The sequence below is a fragment of the Trichoderma aggressivum genome (assembly GCF_033847375.1).
Source record: "Trichoderma aggressivum f. europaeum strain CBS 100526 chromosome Unknown scaffold_003, whole genome shotgun sequence".
Lineage (NCBI taxonomy): Eukaryota > Fungi > Ascomycota > Sordariomycetes > Hypocreales > Hypocreaceae > Trichoderma > Trichoderma aggressivum.
This window is the reverse complement of record NW_026946369.1, coordinates 484,767-495,298: the sequence shown is the minus strand read 5'-3', so window position 1 is coordinate 495,298 and position 10,532 is coordinate 484,767. Positions and strand designations below refer to the sequence as shown.

At 51.6% G+C, this 10,532-nt stretch overlaps 1 protein-coding gene across 1 annotated transcript; it reads right to left on the bottom strand.

The window, feature by feature from the left end:
- Window positions 1–2,688: 2,688 nt before the first annotated feature.
- On the bottom strand, window positions 2,689–5,019 carry Triagg1_1271 (CAZyme family GH55; the record flags this gene model as incomplete). Its single annotated transcript, XM_062895323.1, has 1 exon — window positions 2,689–5,019. One exon carries the CDS (start codon window positions 5,017–5,019, stop codon window positions 2,689–2,691), a length of 2,331 nt encoding a protein of 776 aa, XP_062759610.1.
- Window positions 5,020–10,532: the final 5,513 nt, after the last annotated feature.

Below are 10,532 nucleotides of genomic sequence, written 5' to 3'. Positions count from 1 at the left end.
CAACGGCACTAGCCATTTACATCCTGTCATACATAATCTTTGATCCTTTCACAACTCTTATACCATGACTAAGACCTAGATCCTACATGGGCACAGCCACGATGTCTACCCAACACGCCAATCAAAGCCCTCCTATCCCTTGCTCAAACTGTCTATATAAAGCAAGTTAAACGCGTTGATTCTCAGTGAAGTAGCTCAATAATCTCCAGTATGAGACTAGTTTTCAAAGGGGCGCTCTTCGGAGAGTTCCAATCGCAGAACTTGTACCCCAATTTGGGGCCTTCACTTTTTGTTTTTCCGTTCGAGTAACGTTTGTTGCATTCTTTTTCTCTTTAGCTCATCTCTTTTTGTCCCATGATCATACTAAGCACGTAATACGGATTACATGTGTGTGAATATAGACGTAGCCCGAGTACCTTCTTGGACCCGGCCTCATTTTCTACGGCTTCTGAGACTTTAAATTCGCAAGACCAGAATATAGCTACTTCAATCTCTATCAATAAACCAATCAACAACGTAAAACTCCTTCAGAATCACTGAATAAAATCCCATACTAAACAATGATGATGCTATACACAAGCCTTACACCCGCCTGCCTCCAACTACAGCTCGCGGCGTGACTCAACCCCATCACCACCCCAGCTCTACTTGACCAATCACAGTCTAAATCTCATAACACCAAGATCCCTTATAAAATAAATTAAACGAGCTGATGTCAGTGAAGTAGCTCAATAACTCCTTTGGAAATGGGATGCTCTTCGGAGAGTTCCGTAATCAGTTTATTCTCCCCTATTTGGGGACTTCACTTTTTGTCACTCTGTTCGACTCACGTCTGATGCATTCTGTTTTGTTTCTCCTTTGTCTTGTCTTTCTAAATCACGGGTTACATGTATGCAGATGCTTTTGTAGATGCTTTCTTAGAGCTAGCCATATCATTACAGCCTCGGCGTCTTTCCCTATGTTCACATTCACAAACTTAGAGTATACACACCAAAATCTCCATCATCACATCAATCACCAATCTTCACTGTAAAATTCATCCAGAAGCTCAAGACAACACCCCAAATCAAGCAATGATGATGCCATACACAAGACTTGCACCAGCCTACAGCTCTGTCTAGCTCTCGGTGTGTGACTCACCTCCCCACATCGCCATCCCGGCTCCAACAAGCCAATCACAGCCCGTCTCTCACCACACAAACATCCCTTATAAAGCAACTTTAACGAGCTGACATTCAGTGAAGTAGCTGAATAACGCAATCTGTCATCGATCGAAAGTTCTCTCCAATCTGGAGCCTTCACTTTTTGTCTCTTGTTCGAAAAGCTGTTGTGGCATCTTTTTTTCTTCTTCTTTTTGCTCTGCCCATATTGTACAATACCCGACGTAGCAGACAAGATCGTGGACTTAGTAGGCCTAGTACCTATGTAGATGTGCACTTACACCAGCCTCCTCGTATGTTGCAGCGTCCTTGTCGTATTATTCACCTGGATATATCATATCACAAAGCAATAATTCAATTTTTTTTCTATTCCACCATACACTACAATCCATCAAGCCATCTCTCAAAAATTCCATTGAAGCATCAAACATGACCTCCAGCCAGCGCTCGGCATGACTCACCCCACCAACATTCACATCCTCCCGCCGCGCCTCACAGGTCCTTATAAGCCAAAACAAACGAGCTACAATCCAGTGAAGTAGCTGCTTTAACCAACTTGGAGTCCTCTTACACTGCTCCCCCAAAGGAGTCTTCACTTTTGCTCCTCCGTTCGAACATTCTCTATGCCGTATTTTTGCCTGTCGGGGATGTATTGGTGGTTTTTTGCATCATGCTCTCAGTCATGTACCTATATATTGACATCTTGCATTACCTAAGTGCACATGCATGCATACACTTTGAGCTGCTGGATTTTGATCATTTCTTCTACTTTTCTAAGCTGTTGGACTATAACATACAAATCAATAGCATTCTGTGATGTACATGTTCTGTGTCATCCCTTGCTTTAGTGTAGCCTTGCATCACACACATCTAATCCTAGTATCAAATTACACCAAGCTCGCCATGCACTATCAACACCCTCGGACACGTGCTGTGTAGCAAATCACAAACAGCAAACAATTACTAGGACTCAAACCAAACCGTCACAATCAAAGCAAAGCATAGACAATCAATGTGGCAAGTCAATCAACTCGTATTTTTACTCATCTCTACCAATGCTGCACGTCAGTGCTATCCCTTTTCCATCCCCCTACCCTTCCCACAGTTATGCCCAAAAGATAGACCAAAAAAGACAAGACCAAAAATGACAAAGGAAATAAATCTTCTCTTTTTGCCACAAATGACAAGGCGTCCTAGAGATCAAGGGTAATCAGATCGTTATAGAACAGAGCAATAGAGAATCAAGAGTAAGAAAAAAATGCTCGAGTTTTTCCCAAGCATATCGCATATATACATTTCAGTCATGATATGTTCCAGTGGGTAGGGGCTCTGGGCTGATAAACACGGTCCGAGTTATCGTTACAGCCTCCTCAGAACCGTATCCTGGCGGCAGAGATCCTGTTGATGTGGGCAAGACGCTTTCAGTAGGTTGCGGCTTTCCCGGAAGCTCAGGAACGGGCCTAGTGTAAGCCCCAGGGCTTGTTTTGGGCCCTGTGGCAGAGGCAGTCAGAGCATCTTGGTCGTCTTTCTATGACGTCTCGAAAGAGGCAATGGTGCCGCAGAAGGTGTTGCGGTTGTCCCTGTCAAAGACAGATTGCTGGCCGTTGAGGGTGACCATGCTGATACTGGCCTTGGTACTAATGGCAAAGAGCTTGACCTGAGAGTTGCGGATGTCAATCATGTTGTCCTGGCAGTTGTTGGCATTGACGCAAGTGTTTCCGTCGTAGTTGTTGAAGAAGCTGTACATGCCGGCACCGTAGATGAGGGTGTTGCTCGAATTCACGATGCGAATACCGTAGGTACGGGCACAAGTGGACGTGGTGCAGCTGGACCAGTCAGGATCACCATACTTGGACTGGGAGGTGAAGGGAACTCTGGCATCAGGGTTGCCCTGCATGTAGGCGGTCTCAGTCTGGAGGATGTTGGCGTAAACGTTCTGAGCGTTGTTCAGGGCGTAGTTGTAGAGCACGCTATGTTCCGAAGCGGTACCCCACAGCCAGGTGCCCTTGGTGCTCTCAATCAAGAGACCACGGCCGTTGTAGATGTTGACCTGGCTGTGATCGGCAAGATCGAGCTCGTGGTCAGACACCCAGAGCCAGGTGTTCTCCATATAGATGCTTCCGGAGGTGGTGACGTGTAGGAGCAAAAAGGCGCCAAAGCACGAGGGGTTGGGGTTGGTCGTCTGGTTGGGGGTCTTGACGCAGCGGTCGGATTGGAGCTGAGTGCCGGCAGAGCCACCGATACGGAAGTGGACATCCCAAAGACCGGCGGCACCCTGAGAAGAACCGGCAACGTTCCACTGCACAATGATGGCGCCGGGCTGCGGGCCGAGGGTCTCGAACATGATGTCCTGAATCTCGACGTTGCCGACATCACCGGGCTGACCAACTTGCCAGACGGGCTGGGGGTTGTTGATGTCCTTGAACTTGGTACCGCCAACCATGATGAGAGCCCAGACCTCGCCGACAATCTTGATGTTCTTGGGGACCTTGATGGTGTCGGTGACGACATACGCACCGTGGTCGAAGTAGACGATCTGGTTCGCGGTAGCGCTGTCGAAGACGGCCTGGATGGCCTTGGTGTCATCGGTGCTTCCGTCGCCCTTGGCACCGCGAGACTTGACAGACAAAAAGTTGCTAGCGGCGACATTCTCGTACTGGGGCCTGCTGCGAGTGAAGACCTTGCCACCAGCGGTCAGCGCAGCAGGCTTGGAGACGGTGGCACGGGTGCCCTGAACAGCTTTTCCGTTGTTGTTGGTGTAGGCGCGGCCCTGGGTCCAAGAGGCGATGTTGGCGTTTCCTCCGAGGAGGGTGGCACCGCTACGAGCGTTCTTGACGGCAATGGGGGTATTCGTGGTCAGGTCCACGTTATCCAGAACCAGAGTACCGTAGGTGCCTGCCTGGTTAAGGTCGTGGTTGGTGAGCACGCCGACCTTTGTGTTGGAGATCTTGGAGTCGGCAAGCAAAATAGAGCCGACTTGCTGGATGCCGTTACCATCAGTGCCACTCATGTCGATACCAACGTTGGCATTGTTGATGGTGATGCCGTGGAAGCTCCACAGCCAGTTCCAGTTCATGTAGATGGCAGTCTGGCAGCCATTGAAGACGAGGTTACGGCTGGTAAACTGCTGGTTGCCAACCCACATGCCCAGAGCACCACCGGTGAAGGTGAGGTCGCTCAGCCAGCCGCCAGAGCCATCCTCTCCCCAGAGACCCTGCTGCTTGTTGTTTGTGCTCGTGTCAGTGCTCATGATGAACTGGACATTCTGGATCGAAGTGGCCTGAGCAACACGCCAGCGAATACCAGTGCCGGTATTGATGGGTTGTCCAGTCAGGTCAATCTTGAAGTTGCGAATCTGGCGGAAGAAGTTGTTGGTGGCGCCATACCAGCCGGGGTTGGAGTCGATAACGGCGATACCAGCAAAGTTGCGGGAGGCCTTGAGGGTGGGCAGGTTGGTGGCATCACCGATCAAGTGGGTGTAGTAGTAAAGCTGAATGGGGGACGAGACGATGTAGGTACCAGGAGGGAAGTAGACAATGGCCGGAGTGGTGGTCTGAGAATCGCAGCCGGCACCGCATCGGTTTCCGGAACTCAGCGCAGCATTGATGGCCGCGGTATCGTCAGTGACACCGTCGCCCTTGGCACCAAAGCTCTGAACATTGCGGTAGATCTGGTAGCCAGAGCCGGCATTTGAGTAGGGAACAGTGCCCACACGCGGGATGTTGGGAAGCCACCAGCTTGTGGCGGCGGCCACGGCCTTTGAATCAGCAGCCGGAGACGGAGCCGGAACAGCCACGGCAGGCACCGAGAAGAGGCGCAGGGCCAGCAAAGAGGCCGTCAAGATGGTTGAGAGGCCCATCATGACCAGGAAACAGATTGATACAGCCTTTCTGCGGTTCGAGTTTCGAGGCGAGTTATGTAGACGCTGCCGGGCAGTTATAGGCTACACGAGAAAGAAAACAGGGTCAGCAGTTTGTCCAAGAGTAAAAAAAAAGTTTGTCCAACCACGGGCTTTTTGTATGAAATGCACAATTGTGAGTGTGATGCGATGTTGAAGGGAATGAGGGGCGGTTGATGAGAGACATGGGGAAGGGTGATGTTAGACGGGAGCCATCGAGAAGGGACTGACTCTGAATGCCCTCTCCCTCACAAGCTTCACGACTGAAGCTTTGCTATTGACAGAGGGTGCGCAATGGAGCTTTCAATGCGCAAGGAGGAAAGCGAAGATGATGAGAAGAGGTGCTGGTGAGAGGATTGTGAAAAGTGAGGCCGGGCATGGCCCTTTAATAGGCATGGGCAGTGAATGACAATAGGGCACAATACAACGGTAGAAGAAAGGCTTTTTGGTGATGTATGGCTTTGCACGGCATGGCATGGCATGGCATGGCATGGGCAGCAAGGCGTGTTGAATCGACACCCCCCTTGGCCTTCAAACACCCCCAAACCCCACCATCACGCGCCGATTGCTCTTTGGATGAGACCGAGGAGGAGGGTGAAGCCAAGTCGAGAAGAAGGTAAGCAGCTTCTTCTTTGGGCCCAAGCGTTGCAGGCCAATCGGCCGCAGTGACGAGGGTCATGAGGCATCCGCATACACTCGCTGGAAGCGCGCACACACAGATGCTCCGGCAAACCGCACATCTCCAGCATCTGCCATGGCATGCTACAGAAACTTTTCTGGAGCTGCTCTGCTCGGGCCGCCCAAATCGAGAGACCAGGGAGACCATGCACGCGCGCCAAGTGCCCGTCATGTTGCTCTCCACAGATGACATTTTGCATGCAGCGCCGCAGTAACTTACCACGTCAAAATGATTTGTTTCGATAGTATATCGCAAGCGGTGGATGTAATGCCAGGGCACTTGCTATGCTTAATGCTGGTGAATTGTTCTTCTTTTTTTGACCTCTGAATGCCAAGCGGGCGACGGGCCGAAAAAGGGGTGGGCCGTGGAGGGCGGTATGTGAAGATGATTTGATGCCAAAGAGACAAAGAGGCAAAACCAATGTTGTTCAAAGCAACTAGGATGGCTCAATGAATGGATGATGAACAGGTATGACACTCGCAGTGTGAATAGTGAAAGAAAAGAGATCACCGGATGAAGATGGATGGTCTGAAATTGCACTTCTTTGCCTTGGCAAACCAAACCGAAGGCGAGGTTGGAGAAGGCGTCGATGAAAGGGGGAAGATTCAGCCCTCAAAGAAGGTATCACGCACAACACATGGATGACTGAGAGAAGAAGACAGAGAGATGACGCAACGGCGTAGAGGAAACTTGCCTTATATCGCGCCTCCATGCCAAAATTAGGCCATGATAGAGCCGCCATCACGATCAAACAAAGCTTCTCCCCTAATACTCCGTGTTCCGCACTCGTACGCGCGGGAGCGGCAGTTGGCTGGGAGCAGCGGGCCAAGATTGTTCCTCTGAGACAAAGTTAGCAACCTAAGCCTCGCAGGAGCTCATCTAAAGTTCAGAGACAGGCTTGGGTGGAGCGTCGTGAAGCTACGAAAAGCTCCGCGGTTGGTTGGGTACGGATGCTATTCGCAAGTCTGTCCATTGAGATTGAGCTCTCCTGAGCAGAGCCCAGGTACACGCTCCGTGGCGCATAGCCGCCACAGGAGCGCAGTGGACCCATGGCTCCTTTGCAGGAACGTAATGATGCCATTGGCTGCCATTTTGTGTTTCAGACAGGCTGGACATGGGTGTTGACATGGGTGGTCCGCAACTCTACTCGTAGTGGCACTTCCAGGCCAGCAGTGCCAGGGGGTCGCACTTCTTCTGCTGGCTCGGCCTATCGACGACAGCCTCTGAAGATGGTCGGCCGCTGTCCATCTCTTACTCGGCCCTGTTGCGAGCGGGCGAGAGGCAGCAGAAAGACGCCGAGCCAAGAGCGCGCGCCACGCATGAAACGACGAGACTCCCCGAGTGAATGAGTGGTTGTGCTGTACCCTTTCAACGATACGAGAACCAACTGAAGCATAAACGATGGATCGGCGTGGCATACTCGTATGCTTGCTCACACACGTGGTTTTCGAGGAGAGAATGCCGTGAGGTCCAACATATGGAGCTCTGACTTTGGCTCTGCCTCCGCCGCTGATCCAGTTCGGTAGCACCGCCTGTGAGGAGTAAGTTTGGCCTCTTATCCTTGGCAACGATCTGGCGGCAGAAGCGAAGCGAGATGAACAAGAAAGGAAGTCTCCTCGTCGCATCCAATCCTCGCCGTAGTGATGTTAGGTGCAAGTGCAAGACAAAAAACCAGCTGCCCCTCCGCATCCCGATCGGGAGATGGGCATCAGGGCTAAAGTTTAGCGCCACAGCGCTGGAATTGCCTTTATACCCCTGGGCTAGCGGATTCCCCAGCGACCACAGAGTGCTGGAATTATCGAAAAAAAAAAATAGCCGGCGGTACTGCTCCTGGCCCTGTACAACGCCGTCAAGTTAAAAAGCTCCGTGTCTGGGGTACCAGTACTGACAGGTACGAATACTCCATGCCAGCCGAAGCGAATCTTCCAGCGATTTACTTTTGCTTACATGTATGCTTACCGCTACCTACCTCTGTACGGAGTGCTCTGCTGATAATCATTTGAACCTTGATTCTACATACAAGAAACGCTTCCTTGTTTTAGCTCCGTTTGCGATGCCCCAACGTCGAACCACAAGCGGATCAGGTGGTGGCCCATTGCGAATGATTGTCTTGACTGCGTTCATCAGCCGTCACCGTCATCAGCCGACGTTGGTGCCTGTGTCTGTTAGCCTGTCTCAGGATCGCAAACGACGCACGAGCAGGCTGTCGCACCCTCAGCAGACACCGCTCGCACATGGGCAGAGTGGCGAGTCACCCTGAAAAGGGGACGGACGGCATGGAATGAAGGGGCCAAGAGAGTCCGCGGTTGAGAAAGATGGTATCAGCCGCTATGTCCTAGCGGTACGGAGTATTGCTGCGCTCATTACAGAGTACGGAGTACAGACCACCTACAATATCCAGGTTGATGGGTACAAACGGAGCCTTGCCATGATCCTTCAGCCGTGGGTGCTAGCTCCAAGTACTATCGAGACGCACCGCGAAGATCACAATTTGACCACCCATGAATAACGGTCACGACATCTGCACAGTCTCCACGTTACGCTGCGGCTTTTGGGCGAACGCTGAGGGCGTAGTCGGCCCAATGTCCTGGATCAACACCGTTGTAAGGCTGCAGACCATGGCCGGCACACCCGGTCGCACACGCAGTGTGTCGTGTGAATACGCCAGGCTGTCACCTGAGGTGACACTACGGTATAAGTCTGGCTTCTTTGCTATCAATTTCCTAATCAGGCAGATGAATTCGCCGTCGTACAGAGCACATGCACTTGTCAATACTCTCCTTGGTTGATCTCTATCTGACACGACGAAGCAGGAAGCACAATCAGCGAGGTTATGCCATCACGCACGCAATACGCAATACGCAAAGAAACAAGAATGCAAGATCACTCATAATGAACCCCACGCCGACGAAACGCGCGGGAGTCACTGGGCCGTCCCAAATAGACGACGAACCGGGGCAGCGACTGGCTGGCAACTGTTGGAGCCTAGCCCATGCAACATATGCCACCAATCACACACCCGGAGTTGCGTGAACCTTGTCGGCTCTGACAGTCATCCTCCTCAACACCACGACCATAGTTCGATGTTGAAATAGACCGCTATGGCAAAAGTGAAGTGACCGCTTCCCTCTGCATAGCGTTGTATCTTCTACATAAAGTATCCATCCATTCCGACATTCGATAAACGCCGGCTAGTGTCACGATAGACTGTGAGCTAATAGTCGGAGGCTCTGGTTACTACGAGTGTAGCCAAGCTTCAGCCCCTTCATTTCTCTCCTTTGCGGACCTCTTTTTCTCAGCATAACCACCTCTCTTGCTGTCCTCTCCACAGCATGTTCGCCACCAGAATCAATAGCTCGTCTCCGCGATGCACAGGCAATACTGTCCATGCCCAATCCCAGCCCCAGCCACGTCATCCACCATGCAACTGCACCCCAGAAACTGTCCGGAGAGAAGCCGGCCGACCTTGCTCCAGATGCCGCAAGAGAAGCGCGTTCACGTCCAAGAGATGCCGACTGGGCTCTGCCCTGACCCTCTGCCATTCTTCCTCTCAAGGCACCCCGGACTGGGGGAGGCCAGGGGTTCCCCGCAGCGAACGGCAATAGGCTATCCTATGCCGCGCTTCCCCGACCTCATCTGTTCTGTCGGCCGCACCTCAGGCAGCGAAGAAAGTCTTGGTAGTATTGCGTCGTGCCGTTGCACTGATGCAGGCAGAGCAATAGATTCAGCGGCCGTTGCATCAATCTGCCATAACAGGACCCTGCAAGGAACGCCACATCCAATTACGCCACCAGAGGTTGAATTCACGATATATCATATGCTCCAATGTTCCTAGCATACATACAAACCCCCAGCATCAACAATCCAATCCCTGGCGCCACTCATCCGCCAACTCACCGCCCAAGACTCGGAAGGGGCCGGCCCTTGTCGTGAGTTTTTTTTTTTAAGAATAACAAGGTTATCCGATATGCTTTGTCACCAATGCCGGAATAACTACGCTTGCAGCGGAGGAATAATGGCGCAAGTCTCGTTTATATGAAAGGGCCGAGCTGACACGGGGCTGTGGGATGATGCCTTTTTGCATGGCGCCTACGGAGTACTAGTACTGACATTGCATGTGAAGTCGAGGTAGTACTCGTTCGGGGAATGGTCCCGACGACCTTGCTGCCGTGAATCATGCCGCAGGTGAAGAGTTTTCGGTGCATCTTGCTACGAACCCTCGATGCCACCTTTTAGGCATAAATGTCTAAACTCAAACTCGCGTGCTGTACCTGAGTTGTCAGCTCTCAACTCGCTTCGTAAATCCACATGTAAACGTAAAATCAGCAATTGATCTGTCATACGCCATGCCCGGTCCATCCCCCATCCCCATCCCCATCCCGCAAAAATCACCACATTCATCTCCCATCCCCCAACACGTGCTCTCCAATCCCCAGAATCTCACCAACTCCATCCCCGATTCCCCATGCTGTTTTCCCTAGGCTTCTTTCCTTCTCAACCACCCCACACAATCCCATCCCATCCCCACAAACTAAACCTCGGCCATACCCGCATCCAGAACATGACAAACCCTCTCCATCCAAACTCCGAAAGACCAAACGAACATCCCCCCCCCCATGCCCGGTTTATACACACCCAGATGTTCACTAGATCACCAGATCAAAAAAACACCCCTCCCACACGCACCGGTCCCTCCTCGGCTCGTTTCCTCCGCCTTCTTCTTTCTTTTTTTTACTCCGATATCTACCAATCTACAAAGAGGAAATAATCGTCATACACAGGCATTCCTATTCGG